Source organism: Tachysurus vachellii, chromosome 25 (genome assembly GCF_030014155.1).
Source record: "Tachysurus vachellii isolate PV-2020 chromosome 25, HZAU_Pvac_v1, whole genome shotgun sequence".
Taxonomy (NCBI): Eukaryota; Metazoa; Chordata; class Actinopteri; order Siluriformes; family Bagridae; genus Tachysurus; species Tachysurus vachellii.
Window position 1 is genome coordinate 547,744 of NC_083484.1, and position 14,757 is coordinate 562,500.

Sequence of the window (14,757 nt, forward strand, 5' to 3'; positions counted from 1 at the left end):
TATATACTGTCAGTATGATGTGTGAATTATTCCTAACAGTTCATTATCCTCAGCACCATCACTCCACTTAGCCACTAAATGTCTAAGGAGAAAAGTGCTATCTGTTGAAAGCTACAGGTGCTGTGATTGACAGTTAAGAGACTAAGCTGGATCACTAAGCTTGATCCAGTTGTGTGTTTCTCTTGTTCATCACTGCTGTTTATAACTTTAGATAGATAGATAGATAGATAGATAGATAGATAGATAGATAGATAGATAGATAGATAGATAGATAGATACTTTTTTGAACTGTTTTGTTCACTTTTAACAGATGAAAGTGTATTTTTTTAACATAGACATTGCTTGTAACATAAAATCAGCCAGTTTGATAGCATCTGTCTCTGTTTATTAACTCAACAAGTACAGTGAAATGCCATCAGAGCACACAATGGTTCATCCTGCATAAATGTTGAGACAAATTGTTTTTTTCGCTTTATAAAATTTTTTATTAATTTAGAATAGATTCAGATTTCATGCACAACAAAACTATGGAGAATAGTATAAATAAATAAATAAATAAATAAATAAATAAATAAATAACAGTGTTAGATGACTGAATGGACAAATATTTTCAGATTTGTAGACAAGCAGAATAATATGCTGATGTATTTTAAAATCCCAAACACTCCATTATTATTATTATTATTATTATTATTATTATTATTATTATTATTATTATTAGTAGTAGTAGTAGTAGTAGTAGTAGTAGTAGTATTTTTATTTATCATTAGTAGTATTTTTGTTACTCTCTGAACACACAATAGCTTATCATTTTAAGTGTGAAACATTTATTTATAAAAAAATATGAAATACAAATATTAACTTCAGTAAAAAGAAGGGGTTTTGGAGAAAGGTGCACAGGAGACACCTGCATTGGCACAAAGTTCATGCAAAACTCAATCACCAAGAAATTTCCCTATTTACATGACGCCAAACAATAAAAAATGATGAGAAACAAGATATCCTCCCCTCATCTGTTTCCTTTTTAAAAAATAAATTAGAATGATAAGTTCTCTTCTATGTTCTTTTAGATACTTGCTGGAGTTGTATGTAAACTTTATGTTCCTCTGCTATTAACCTGAAGCTTTTATGGGGATAATTAGCATATCATTATCATATTGTTAACATACAATTATCATATTTTGTTTTGTTTCGCAAATATCTTAATCTCTAGTTGACCAGGACCAGGCCTGCGTTGTGTGTGTGTGTGTGTGTGTGTGTGTGTGTTTTTGTGTGTGTGTGTGTGTGTGCGTGTGTGTGTCTGGTTAAACTACCTTCAAGCACTCCTATATTTCCATGTCAGAAGTGTGCAATTAGAGCACGATGTGGAAGCCGGAAGCAAAAACAAACACTACATGTTGTGTAGATGTTACGTCACAAACACCACAGCGAGCCTATAGCAAGCAGAAACACTTCTTAAATGACGTTTAGGCTGCACTTTGACAGGTAAAGGTGCCAAGTTGTACTTTTCTTGTTGCTTGTAAAAACAATGCGTTTTAATTAAAGGTGAAGAATTGGAGCAGAAGGAGAGCTGATGTACGTTTAAAGTTAAATTAAAGACGAACTGAAGACGAGCCTTCACCAAGGCAGCATCCGACCGACAGGAAAAAGTACACAATGGCCTTTATTTCTAAGTGTACACTATTCTAGTTTACACACTACAGATTATTACTGAAATATCGCTGAAGAATTCTGCAGTTGAAATGTCATGCATTATACATGCACACGATTATCATCAACTGTTGCATCTAATTATGTTTATGTACTGTTAAAACTCAGTGTTGCGTCGTTTGTGAGCTCGTGACCCGTATTTACTCCAGCACGTGAAACACTCACATCGATGAAACGTGGCACTAAAACCGATACCGATGTCCGATATGAATACTGAATATGACGGATGAAATCGAGCAGGACTTCTTCTCATCGCTGTGATGAAGGAGGGTGGATTTATCTAGATGGGTTTTGGTTTGTAGAATTATAAGCTATACCACCAGCTTGGAAAGAAAATTCCACTTTCCCCCCCAATACCATACTCCCGGGCTCATGTCATGTTATGTCAGTCCTTCATCATCATCATCATCATCATCATCATCATCATCTTTTCCTTAGTCCGCTCTTAGCATCCTGATCTTCAGAAGCTTCTCAGTCGCTCCTCACTGCGTTACATGCGGTGCATCAAACCGGTGATTAAATGCAAAAAAAGGTTCTTAGGCGTCAGGGGAGGTTTAGACACCAGGGGACGGTTTATCCGTCATGCCTTTCAACACCTCGTCTATTCGGTCATCTTCAATGACCACTGAGAAAGAGAAAAAAAAAAACATGAGTATGCTTAATTCCAATATTGAATAATAACTTTTTCCATCATCATATGAACTTCATCATATGTCCGGCAATAAATAAAGATAAATACATTTAAAAAATAGCTAATAAATGCAATCATCATCATAATCAACTTTTGGCGCATTGTGTCACGCCGAGAAACGCATTGGGTAAAACTGCAAATTTTCTTATTTCTTTCCATTTTTCGTCATTCTCATCTTTTTTATTCTTTCTTTTCTTTTTGATGTCTTGTATCCCCTTCTGGACATCTCCGAGCCACTCACCATGTTTTGCGCGTCCAATCTGTCCGAGTTTCGGCGGCCTTTTCGACTGCGAAGTGCTGAAAAACGAGTTTGTATCCTGCAGCCGGCAGCTGAACGACATTTGTCCGACCTCGTCGTCCGGCCCGTAGCCGTTCATCTTTCCCTCGCTGTAGGGCAAAACCTCGGACATGGCTGAGGACACGAGAGAGAGCGAGAGAAAGAGAGAGAGAGAGAGAGAGAGAGAGAGAGAGAGAGAGAGACGAATCTGAGAACAGGTTCTGGTTCGGGCTCGGGTTTAGTGTAGTGTAAACTCCAGCAGCGCGCGCTCACTCCGAGTCCGGACTCAATGAGCTGTTATGGTAACAGAGAGAGAGAGAGAGAGAGAGAGAGAGAGAGAGAGAGAGAGAGAGAGAGAGATAAACGGATTGGTGGTGATTCGCGCAGCTCTGGTGGAAAAACGCAGGGAGATCCCAAAGACAATAAAGGAGACACCCAGGCGGAAAAGTGAAGTCATTCAACCGGTTTTATAGCCATAGACAGGGTGGGGGTGAAGTACATAAAGAATAATGAAAGGAAAAATGTAATAAAGGAAGAATCATACAGACAGACAGACAGACAGACAGACAGATAGATAGATAGATAGATAGATAGATAGATAGATAGATAGATAGATAGATAAATAAATCTTGAGTTGTATGAGTTCTGTAATCTCTGAATACATTTAAAGGTATTTGAAGTACAGGTGATAAATATTCAGCACCTCGGACAGCAGCTGGGACAGAAACACTTCAAGTTAGCAAAGAACACAAACAAAAAACAAACAAACAAAAAAGTAGTTTACTAAAGTGATTTAGATCTATCTATCTATCTATCTATCTATCTATCTATCTATCTATCTATCTATCTATCTATCTATCTATCTATCTATCTATCTATCTATCTAATGAGCCTGTAGCGTGTCTGTTACATGGTGAATTCAAATTCAAATGTATTTCTATAGCACTTTTAACAGTGGACATTGTCTCAAAGCAGCTTTACAGAACATAACAGAACAGAAAAAGTTAAAATAAAGATTAATAAAACACAAAAACTCAAGATTAGTATTAGACTTATATTTAAATGTGTTTGTATTTATACCTAACGAACAAGTCTGAGGTGTCTGTGGTGAGAACAAACTCTCTTAGGTGGAAGAGGAAGAAACCTTAAGAGGAACCAGACTCAAAGTGAACCTCATCCTCATTTGTGTGGCACTGGAGGGTGTGATTATTAATATGGAATAAAAATGAAATGTTGGAGTGATGTTTCCTGGGAATAAATACATTTTAAAGATACAAATACCACTTGATGTGGGTTAGTAGACATTTTTCTGAATGTCTAGACACTCTGACCTTTATTTTTTTTCTCGTGAGCACACAGTGTGATTCAATAATCTGTGTTCAGACTTTCACTAATTACAGACTGAAATCAGCTCCGAGCTTCTACTTCACTCCACTTTCAGCCTTCAGAAGTTTGAAGTCATGACGAAATGTAAACAACAGCTGATGTCCAGCTCTCATTTCGCCTGCTGTGTTCAGGTTCAAACAAACCGGAAGCCATATTATGACTAATCCTTTAGCGCCACCTGCTGGAAGCATTTAACTAAAACTGGCACATTGTGTGTGTGTCAGCGAGAGTGTGTGTGTGTGTGTGTGTGTGTGTGTGAGAGAGAGAGAGAGAGAGAGTGTGTGTGTGTATGTGTGTGTGTGTGAGAGAGAGAGAGAGAGAGTGTGTGTGTGTGAGAGAGAGAGAGTGTGTGTGTGTGTGTGAGAGAGAGAGGGTGTGTGTGTGTGAGAGAGAGAGATTGAAATAAATCTCAATTTAAAATGAATCTTAACACGGTTAATAACACACGTGTCCTTCACTACACCCTCCTAATGTAACTCAGTGTAACTCGGCACCGGAAGTGAGAGATCCTGTGTCTATTTTTTCCTCGGTATTTTTCATGCCACCTGTCCGAGTCAGTCCAGGAGAAGTCCACATTCACACAAACAGAGCAACAACCAGAGAAACGGAAATAAAAATGAATTCGGTTTATTATTTGCTTCCTGTTTTGCTCTCTTTCTTTCTCTCAGGTAAGACAAATGATTACTGAAACTTTTAATTAAAACTAATTCAGTTCTAATATGATTTTTTTGTCACCAGTTTGTGTTCATGTTTACATCTCATTCCTCGTTCCCCGGTGAACATGTCTGTTTTTACTCTCACAAACACACTGCTCAGGTGAAATTCCTGCTGTTTTATGTATTTATCTACGTACTTAATTATTTCATTCTAGAACTCAAAATCTCCAGACTGTTAAGACCTGACATGATGAACGCACTAAATCTTTACAGATCCTGTTCTCCATGTAGATGTTTTAATGCATAAGAAGGTGTGTTTTGGTGTCTAGTTAAAAAGCTATAATTCAGTTCTAAGTAAGATCTTATGGACAGAAGAGATGAACTCTGTCACAGAAGGTTTCATATTCCCCAGGATTCCCTGAGAAAATGAACGAAGGTAAGAAACTAAAGTAGAGAAATAAAAGTTGTGTCATGTCATGTAGCATTTCCAGCTGAACGCTTTGTACTCTTGAATTCATCAGTATAAATCGAAACACGCTGCTCCTCAGGCTTTGCACGCTGAAGGACATAAAGCACATAAGCGTTCACGTCTCACACACAGGCTGCAGCGGCAGGAATGAGGAGGAACGTCTCATCCATCACCTGTTTAAAGAGCGCGGGTACAACAAAGAGCTGCGTCCGGTGCAGAACAAAGACGAGACGGTGATGATTTATCTCTCACTAATGCTCTCCAACCTCATCTCTCTGGTCAGTGGGTCTTCACACAAAGCTGCTTCTTCAGACTGAATATTTTTATCATCATAATTTATTATTAAAGTTCTGATCTTTTTGTTGTCAAACATTTCATCAACATTTTCTTGTCTTATTCACAGGATGAAGTCAGTGAAACTTTACTGACCAACGTCTGGATGGAACATGTAAGTGCTTCAACTAAAAAAGACGGGTCTGGGAGAGAGATTTCCTAAAAAAAAGATTTCCTCTCCCTAAAAAAGTCCCTAGAGAAGTATTTTTGGGAACTGTAACATTACATCAGTTAATATGGTTTAGTTTAGTTACCTTAAGAGATTTTAATTAGAACTTTCTGAAAAGAAATTCTTCATTATTATACGGGAACTTGAGAACTCTTAAAGGTTCTAAAAGCAAGCAAGCTATCAAAAAAAGCATTCCTGTGTTTTTTCCCCCAAGTACTTTTTCAAAAACTTGCAATCCTTGTTCTTACAGCAGAACCCTGTGTTGTGTAGATCTTTACAGAACTACTTTATGAAGGCCACATCGTAGAAGTGAGTGTTTGTGCCCAGAACCACGACGATCCATTGACGTGGTACTGAATGGTGTTCGGTGTTCTGATTGAAAGTTTCCTCATGGTTATGTTTAGGGCTGGACTGACCCCAGACTTGCGTGGAACGAATCAGAGTTTGATGACATCAATATGCTCCGTCTGCCCTCCAGACTGGTGTGGCTTCCAGAGATTGTTTTGGAGAACAAGTAAGATGTCTCTGTTATGATGTTCTTCAGCCTAAATTTCTTGAAAAGTTGTTGATAAATGGTGTTTCTCTCTGCGTTAGTAACGACGCCCAGTTCGAGGTGGCTTATTACTGTAATGTGTTGGTGAACTCCTCTGGCTTTGTGTACTGGTTGCCTCCTGCTATCTTCCGTAGTTCCTGTTCCATCAATGTCTACTACTTTCCATTTGACTGGCAAAACTGCACCCTAAAGTTCAGGTCTGCTGCTTCATCATGAGCAAAGCACAAACATTCAATCTATAGGTCAAATCCAACACTTTGTCTTCACGATAAATGTTTCAGCTCTTTAACCTACAACGCCAAAGAGATCAGCTTAAATTTAAAAGAAGAGCAGGATTCCGAAACCGAGAGGAGCTACCTTGTGGAGTGGATCATCATCGACCCTGAAGGATTTACAGGTAAACATGAATCATGCTGAAATGTTTCTTTGTTTGATTTTTCAATTAGCTGTTACAATTTTTGTTGTTAAAATCTCTCAGAAAATGGGGAGTGGGAGATCATTCACAGACCTGCCAGAAGAAACATCTACAAGTCCATCCCTATGGACAGCAACAAGCACCAAGACATCACCTTCTACCTGATCATCAAACGCAAGCCTCTGTTCTACATCGTCAACATCATCATTCCCTGCGTTCTCATCTCCTTCCTGGCCTCACTGGTGTACTACCTGCCTGCAGACAGTGAGTCAAATCTGCTTACACACACCGATGGACGTTAAGTTGTCATTTTAAAATAAGTGACTCAGCTGTCCGGACCCCTAGAGGAAGTTCATTCCACCACCTTGGTGCCAGAACAGAGAAGAGTCTTGTAGTATACTTGCCTCTTACCCTGAGAGATGGTGGGACCAGAGGAGCAGTGCTGGTAGATCGGAGGGTGTGAGGTGCAGTGTGAGGAGTGATGAGGGCTTTGAGGTAAGAGAGAGCTGGTCCATTTGTGGCTTTGTAGGCCAGCATTAGTGTTTTGAATCTGATGCGTGCAGCTACCGGAAGCCAGTGGAGGGATCGCAGCAGCGGGGTGGTGTGGAGAACTTTGGCAGGTTTAAAACAAGCCGGGCAGCTGCATTTTGGATCATTTGCAGAGGACGGATTGTGTTCATATGTAGACCTGCCAGCAGTGTGTTACAGTAATCCAGTCTAGAAATGACAAGAGACTGAACAAGTACTTGAGCAGCCTGTGTGGACAGAAATGGCCAAATCCTTCTAATGTTGTAGAGAAGAAACCGACATGAGCGAGTCACATTAGCAACATGAGAGGAAAAGGACAGTTGAGTGTCCATGGTTACCCCAAGGTTGTGAGCTGTGGCTGAAGGGAAGATCAGATCATTGTGTAAGGATATAGCAAGGTCATGGCCTGGGGATGAATCACCTGATGATCAGCAGATCAGTTTTGCTAGGATTGAGCTTTAACTGATGAGCAGTCATCCATGATGATATTTCTGCCAGACATGCTGAGATCCGATCAGAAGCTGTGGTAGCTGAGGGTGGGAAAGAGAAGATAAGTTGTGTATCATCAGCATAGCAGTGGTAAGAGAACCCATGTGAGGAAATAACTTCACCAAGAGAGTGAATATACAGGGAGAAAAGAAGAGGACCAAGTACTGAGCCCTGTGGGACACCAGTGGAGAGTCTGCGTGGAGTAGATGTTACGCCCCTCCATGGTACCTGATATCAGCGTCCTTCCAGGTAGGAAGCGAACCATTCCCAAGCTGATCCGCAAATCCCAAGACTCCTGAGGGTGGACAAGAGAGTCTTGTGGTTGACCGTATCAAATGCTGCTGAGAGGTCAAGGAGGATGAGGACGGATGACAGTTTGGCTGATCTAGCAGCATGTAGTTTCTCAGAGACATCCAAAAGGGCTGTCTCTGTGGAATGAGCTGCTTTAAAGCCAGACTGTTGGGATCTTGGAGGTTGTTCTGTGAGATATAGACAGACAGTTGATTATAGACAATGTGTTCAAGGATTTTAGAAAGAAACGAGAGAAGTGATACCGGTCTGTAGTTACTGATGTCTGATGGATCCAGAGCGGGTTTCTTTAGGATGGGAATAAGACTTGCTCTCTTGAAGGTAGTTGGTACATGACCAGATGTTATGGATAGTGGTAATGAAGGGCAGAAGGTCTTGCAAGATGGTCTGGAGCAGAGTGGAAGGGAGTGGATCCAATGGGCAGGCGGTAGGATTGCAGGACTGGATGAGCTGTAAAATCTCTTCTGCTGCTACAGTTGAGAAATGCAACAACGAAGGAGTGGGAGAATCCATACTGGGAGATGTAAGTGCAGTCGGGGCTGAAGTAAAGGTCCGGCAGATTTCCTCAATCTTCTCCTGGTAGAAAGAAGCAAAGTCTTCTGCAGTTAGTGAGGATGAAGAAGGTGGAGCCGGGGGGCATCAAGTTGTGATTTCTTCCACTTTCTCTCTGATGATCTTAGTTCTCTTCAATTGTTGCGCAGCACATCTGAAAGCCAAGGAGCAGAACAAGAAGTTTTCTTGGGTTTAGTGGACAGAGGGCAGAGAAAATCCATAGTTGAGGAAAGAGATGAGAGGAAAGTATCTGTGGCCGAGTACAAGGGTAGTGAGGAAAAAGACTCAGGATCAGGAAGAGAAGAAAGAGTGCCAGAAGCTACAGAAGAAGCGGAGACAGAGTGAAGGTTGTGGCAAGTAAGAGTGAAGGGGTGAGAGGTAGGATAGGATCATTGCAGATGTGCCTCATATTCCCCTGGTTTTGCCTCTGTTGCTATTTTGTCCCTGTTCAGGTGGTGAGAAGATGACCTTGTCCATCTCAGTACTTTTGGCCCAGTCTGTGTTCCTGCTCCTGATATCTCAGCGGTTACCTGAAACCTCCATGGCTATTCCACTGATTGTGAAGTGAGTATAAGACAATCCTGAGGAAATGATGTTAAAGATCTACTGTAGAAGCTTTAATAATGTAAAGAAATGAGAGAATCAGGAACCTGGATGTGGTTCTCACAGGTACCTGATGTTCATCATGGTTCTGGTCACGGTGGTGGTGTTGAATTGCGTCATCGTGCTGAACCTCCACTTCAGGACCCCCAGCACACACGTCATGACGGAGTGGACAAAAGAGGCAAGTGACATGAGAACCTTCAGCTTTTCTGAGCAATATGGATTGTTCTTTGCAACTTTGAATAAAAATGTTGCCAAACTTTGCACACAGATATTCACAAGTATATTACAAATAAAATTTCCTGTATATAACAATAATATAATGAATTTACATAAACATCCTCTGTTTACTCAGTTCTTCCTGGAGAAACTTCCTCGTATCCTCCACATGTCTCACCCTGTGGAGACCGAGCCACAGTGGGTCGGTGCCCTGCCCAGGCGCTCCAGCTCCGTGGGTTACATCACCAAAGCCGATGAGTATTATAGCGTCAAGTCCCGCAGTGAGCTGATGTTTGAGAAGCAGTCGGAGAGGCACGGATTGACCACCAGGCCCACGCCCACCGCCGGTCAGAACCACAACCCCCTTTTATACTGCTTCAGACAAATTACACCAACTGTAACCTTTATTAAACCTGTAACAGAGACAATAACTCATGAAAAATACGTGGTTATGTCTGACTTACTGATCTAAGTGATGTGTTTCTTATTAATTCTGTGGTTCTTCTTTTAATAATCACGTATGCCAGATGATTGGACCGATTTGTTTGGGGTGATTGTGTCTTTGCAGTGAATAAATCGAGCAGCAACTCAGAGGTGAGCGATCAGCTGTATAACGAGCTGAAACCGGCTGTGGAAGGAGCGAACTACATCGTCAAGCAAATGCGTAACAAAAACGACTATAATGAGGTGAGAGCTGCGCTCTGGGACGTGCTGCATGTATTTATTTCATCGTTTATGATACAATGATAAAATACTGAAAATTAGATACTCAATTAACTGAATAAACTTTTCATCATTAGTGAAAACAGTAACAAAAAAATACTGAACATCAGACTACATGAGCTGAGTGGTAATTAAAATAAAATAAAAAAAAAAAAACTTATCATCCGGGGAATAAATCTGTTTGGATAAAATTTCATGAGAGCAACAACAAGAAGTTTAACTGAAAGTTATAAAAACACACACTGTTCAGTCCGGGCTTCCAGAAAATTCCAGGTTTCCAACTGGTTATTATGTGTTTCAGAAGCAGGTGTAAGTTGACACACTGTAGACAATAATATAGTATTTATTCATGGGAATTTTGACTCTTGTAAGTGAACTAATAAGAATCGACTCATTCAGTTCTCAAATGATTCCTAATTCTCCCCAAACCAGCCAATGTTTGTAAAAAGAGTTGACTCAAAGATTCGACTCCCATGCAATCGACACATCTTATACAGTATCGTGGTTTGACTTGACCTGTCTTTGGCCCTCGTGTGTTCTGCAGGAGAAGGATAACTGGAGTGGGATCGCCAGGACGGTGGACCGCCTCTGTTTCTTCATAGTGACTCCCATCATGACCATCGGAACCATCTGCATCTTCCTGATGGGAATCTACAACCATCCTCCTCCTCTTCCGTTTGAGGGAGACTCGTTCACTTACAGAGAGGCCGACAAACGTTTTATTTGATTCAGCAGTAACACTGAGGAATTCTTCATTTGGGTTCTGGCTTTTTTTTGAATAATTACATTTCAGTATATTTTCTCAGTGTGCTGTTTGAGATGTATGTTGTGAATTTAGAATAAATAAACAGAACTGGAATTAACTTTGGGTACAATTATATTGTCAAAGTCGTGTGTAAAAGTGACAGTTTAATGCCGCAGACGGTTTGCAGAAAGATGCATTACTTCACCAGAGTCACTGCTCAGGAAACAGAGGGCTTTATTCTTCATGTTCATGAATGTTGAGGGGTTTGAGTTTGGTGCATGCTCTCCATCCTCACTAGTCCCCATTACTGGTATATACAGTGAATAAGCCATACTGCTTTCCCAGAGTTCTTAGTGACTTCACCAGCGGAAACACAACAAACAAAGAAAACCCACTATATACACCAACAATACTGTAAGTGCTTTAAGTCCAAAGGTTTCAGGTGATCAGACAATTTTCTATACACCCCCACTCCCCAGCACCCCAATGTCTTTATATATATATATATATATATATATATATATATATATATATATATATATATATATATATATATATATATATATATGTATATATATATATATATATATATATATATATATATATATATATATATATATATATATATATATACATATATATATATATATATATATATATATATATATATATATATATATATATATATGTATATATATATATGTATATATATATATATATATATATCTCACTCTCTCTATCTCTCGGTTCATGCTGGGAGCGTTTGGTTGTGTTTGAGGGTTAACAGGAGGTGAGAGCTATCGTGCACCATTTCTGGATAGAGCTAGTCTCTTTTGGTTAAGTAAAAAGAACAGATAGTTAATTGTAAGTGATGTAATTTAATTTATTAGTCAGGTAAGTTAGTCAGGTAATTTATTAGTCAGGTAAGTTAGTCAGGTGAGTAGTAGGAAGGTGGAAAGTGGGATGGCGTTCCTCGCACAGAGAATAGCATCAGGTGTGTACCGGCTATCGATGTGACTGTGGAGAAAGTGTTAGAGGGGAATAGGGGAGAGCGGTAAGGAGAACATATAGTCTGATTGCATGAACAATGCGGTGAGGCACCTGACCAACACCAGCATTGTGGTAAGTGGCAAACTTGTTTTAGTTTCACCGCTGATTGCCTCAACTGTCCAGGTAACTGTTGTTAACGTCCCTCCATTCATTCCCAACGAGGAGATAGAGCGAGGGCTAACAGCAAGAGCACACAGCTGAGATTATGCAGTGTCGGCTCCTCTCCCTTATCCTGGCTGCAATGCCCAACGCTGCCTCCCTAAACTGACAGCGGAGGACGAAGTGGAGACGTATTTGGACAGGTTCGAGCGGACCGTGGACTGGGAAGGCTGGTTGAGGCAGGACTGGGCCAATGTACTTGCCCCATTGATCAGCGGGGATGCCAAGTCAAGTCAAGAAGCTTTTATTGTCATTTCAAAAATATATAGCTGTTGCAGTACACAGTGAAATGATACAACGTTTCTCCAGGATCAGGGTGCTACATAAAACAAAGACAGGGCTATAAGGACTTGTAAGCAGTCTTAGCCACATAAAGTGCAACTGTGCAACCTGGTGCAAACAGTGCAGGACAAGACAGACAAGACAGACAAGACAGTGCAGGACAAAAGACAGTGCAGGACAAAAGACAGTGCAGGACAAAAGACAGTGCAGGACAAAAGGTTACAAGACAATACAAAAAGTACAAAAAATGCAATACACAAAAGACAATAAACAGTAAACAGTAACAGAAACAGCGCCGACCGACCAGTGTTAATACTGTATGTGAATACTGAATGTTCAAACAATATTTCGTGCAGTAACATTAGAATGAACACAGTTTCTTAGAGCAGGTCCTTGGGATAATATATAGAATTGTGCAAAAAACAGCAAATGACTGAAATATTGTATAGTATGTGTGAAATGGCTGAGATGTTGTACAATATGTGCAAAAACGGCTGAAATGTTGGGACAGTTTGTGCAAAAACAGCAGAAAAAGTGTGCAAAACAGCATGTAAACAGTTTGATGGATTGTAAGCAGCATGTAAACAGTGTAATGTGTCAGTGTGTGTGTTTTGTGAGGGTCTATGCAGTCCATACAGATGATGTGTGTGTATGTTGTGCTCAGTACAGTACAGTTCAGTTATTGAGAAGTCTGATGGCTTGTGGGAAGAAACTGTTACACAGTCTGGTCGTGAGGGCCCGAATGCTTCGGTACCTTTTTCCAGATGGCAGGAGGGTGAAGAGTGTGTGTGAGGGGTGTGTGGGGTTATCCACAATGCTGTTGGCTTTGTGGATGCAGCGTGTGGTGTAAGTGTCTATGATAGAGGGAAGAGAGACCCCAATGATCTTCTCCGCTGTCCTCACAATCCGCTGCAGGGTCTTGCGATTTGAGATGGTGCAGTTCCCGAACCAGACAGTGATGCAGCTGCTCAGGATGCTCTCAATGGTCCCTCTGTAGAACATGGTCAGGATGGGGGGAGGGAGATGTGCCTTTCTCAGCCTTCGTAGGAAGTAGAGACACTGCTGGGCTTTCTTGGTGATGGCGCTAGTGTTGAGTGACCAGGTGAGGTTCTCCGCTAGATGAACAACAAGAAATTTGGTGCTCTTGACGATCTCTACAGATGATCCGTCAATGTTCAGCGGAGAGTGGGCGCACTGTGCTCTCCTGAAGTCCACAACCATCTCTTTAGTTTTATCCACATTCAGAGAAAGGTTGTTGGCTCTACACCAGGCAGTTAGTTGTTGCACATCCTCCCTGTATGCTGACTCGTCGTTCTTGTTGATGAGATCCACCACGGTCGGGTCGGGTCGCGGCGAACTTGATATGATTCGATCTGTGCATTGCTGCACAGTCGTGAGTCAGCAGAGTGAACAGCAGGGGACTGAGCACGCAGCCTTGAGGAGCTCCAGTGTTCAGTGTGGTGGTGCTGGAGATGCTGTTCCCGATCCGGACTGACTGAGGTCTCCCAGTCAGGAAGTCCAGGATCCAGTTGCAGAGGGAGGTGTTTAGTCCCAGCAGGCTCAGCTTCCCAATTAGGTGCTGAGGGATGATTGTATTGAATGCTGAACTAAAGTCTATGAACAGCATTCGTACACAAGTGTCTTTATTGTCCAGGTGGGTGAGGGCTAAGTGGAGGGCTGTGGCAATGGCATCGTCTGTGGAGCGGTTTGGACGATACGCAAACTGTAAGGGGTCCAGTGAGGGTGGTAGCTGGGTCTTGATGTGCCTCATGACGAGCTTCTCGAAGCACTTCATAACTATGGGTGTGAGTGCAACAGGACGATAGTCATTGAGGCAGGACACTGTAGACTTCTTTGGGACAGGAACGATGGTGGTAGTTTTGAGGCACGTAGGAACAACGGCGCTGCTCAGGGAAATGTTGAAGATGTCTGTAAAGACATCCGCTAGCTGTTCTGCACATTCTCTGAGCACCCTGCCAGGAATGCTGTCTGGTCCAGCAGCCTTCCGTGGGTTAACTCTGCATAAAGATCTCCTCACGTCGGCCGTGGATAGACAGAGTACCTGGTCGTTGGGGGAGGGATGGACTTCCTTGGCTTTACATTGTTCTGTACCTCGAACCGAGCGTAGAAATCGTTCAACGCGTCTGGGAGGGAGGCGTCGCTATCACAAGCAGGTGAAGCTGTTTTGTAGTTTGTGATCGCCTGTATGCCCTGCCACATGCGCCGGGTGTCTCCGCTGTCCTGGAAGTGGCTATGGATTGTCTGGGCGTGTGCGCGCTTTGCCTCTCTGATGGCTCGGGACAGTTTGGCCCTTGCTGTTCTTAGGGCCGCTCTGTCCCCTGTTCTGAAGGCTAGGTCTCTAGTCCTCAGCAGAGCACGCACATTAGCAGTCATCCACAGCTTCTGGTTGGAGCGTGTAATGATGGTCTTGGAGATGGT

The 14,757-nt window shown here is 41.7% G+C and overlaps 2 protein-coding genes across 5 annotated transcripts; one reads left to right on the top strand and one right to left on the bottom strand.

Moving 5' to 3' along the window:
* Positions 1–526: 526 nt before the first annotated feature.
* On the bottom strand, positions 527–2,956 carry camk2n2 (calcium/calmodulin-dependent protein kinase II inhibitor 2). The gene is made up of 2 exons (XM_060862227.1): positions 2,643–2,956; positions 527–2,335 (listed from the first exon to the last, which is right to left on the bottom strand). Exons 1-2 carry the CDS (start codon positions 2,809–2,811, stop codon positions 2,265–2,267), a joined length of 240 nt encoding a protein of 79 aa, XP_060718210.1. The 5' UTR covers positions 2,812–2,956; the 3' UTR covers positions 527–2,264.
* A 1,586-nt stretch (positions 2,957–4,542) lies between these two features.
* LOC132840523 (acetylcholine receptor subunit delta-like) lies at positions 4,543–10,866 on the top strand. Of its 4 annotated transcripts, none has more exons than XM_060862226.1 (13): positions 4,543–4,732; positions 5,322–5,467; positions 5,593–5,637; positions 5,945–6,000; positions 6,096–6,205; positions 6,286–6,441; positions 6,526–6,641; positions 6,723–6,923; positions 8,990–9,101; positions 9,207–9,321; positions 9,496–9,706; positions 9,928–10,046; positions 10,627–10,866. In XM_060862226.1, the coding sequence occupies exons 5-13, from the start codon at positions 6,150–6,152 to the stop codon at positions 10,807–10,809; spliced, it is 1,269 nt and encodes a 422-aa protein (XP_060718209.1). In that variant the 5' UTR covers positions 4,543–4,732; positions 5,322–5,467; positions 5,593–5,637; positions 5,945–6,000; positions 6,096–6,149; the 3' UTR covers positions 10,810–10,866. The 4 variants fall into 4 exon arrangements, with proteins under 4 accessions (XP_060718209.1, XP_060718206.1, XP_060718208.1 ...); XM_060862223.1 differs by having other exon boundaries at positions 5,962–6,000; XM_060862225.1 differs by having other exon boundaries at positions 4,544–4,732; positions 5,942–6,000.
* The last annotated feature ends 3,891 nt before the right edge of the window (positions 10,867–14,757 follow it).

Excerpts from the sequence above, each read along its gene's own strand:
- camk2n2 (XM_060862227.1), bottom strand. The coding sequence starts at position 2,811 with ATGTCCGAGGTTTTGCCCTACAGCGAGGGAAAGATGAACGGCTACGGG. Across the intron at positions 2,336-2,642 it reads GATTGGACGCGCAAAACATG|TGGTCATTGAAGATGACCGA; the intron begins GTGAGTGGCTCG and ends TCTCTTTCTCAG.
- LOC132840523 (XM_060862223.1), top strand. The coding sequence starts at position 4,603 with ATGCCACCTGTCCGAGTCAGTCCAGGAGAAGTCCACATTCACACAAAC. Across the intron at positions 4,733-5,321 it reads GCTCTCTTTCTTTCTCTCAG|GCTGCAGCGGCAGGAATGAG; the intron begins GTAAGACAAATG and ends TCTCACACACAG. Across the intron at positions 6,206-6,285 it reads GAGATTGTTTTGGAGAACAA|TAACGACGCCCAGTTCGAGG; the intron begins GTAAGATGTCTC and ends TCTCTGCGTTAG.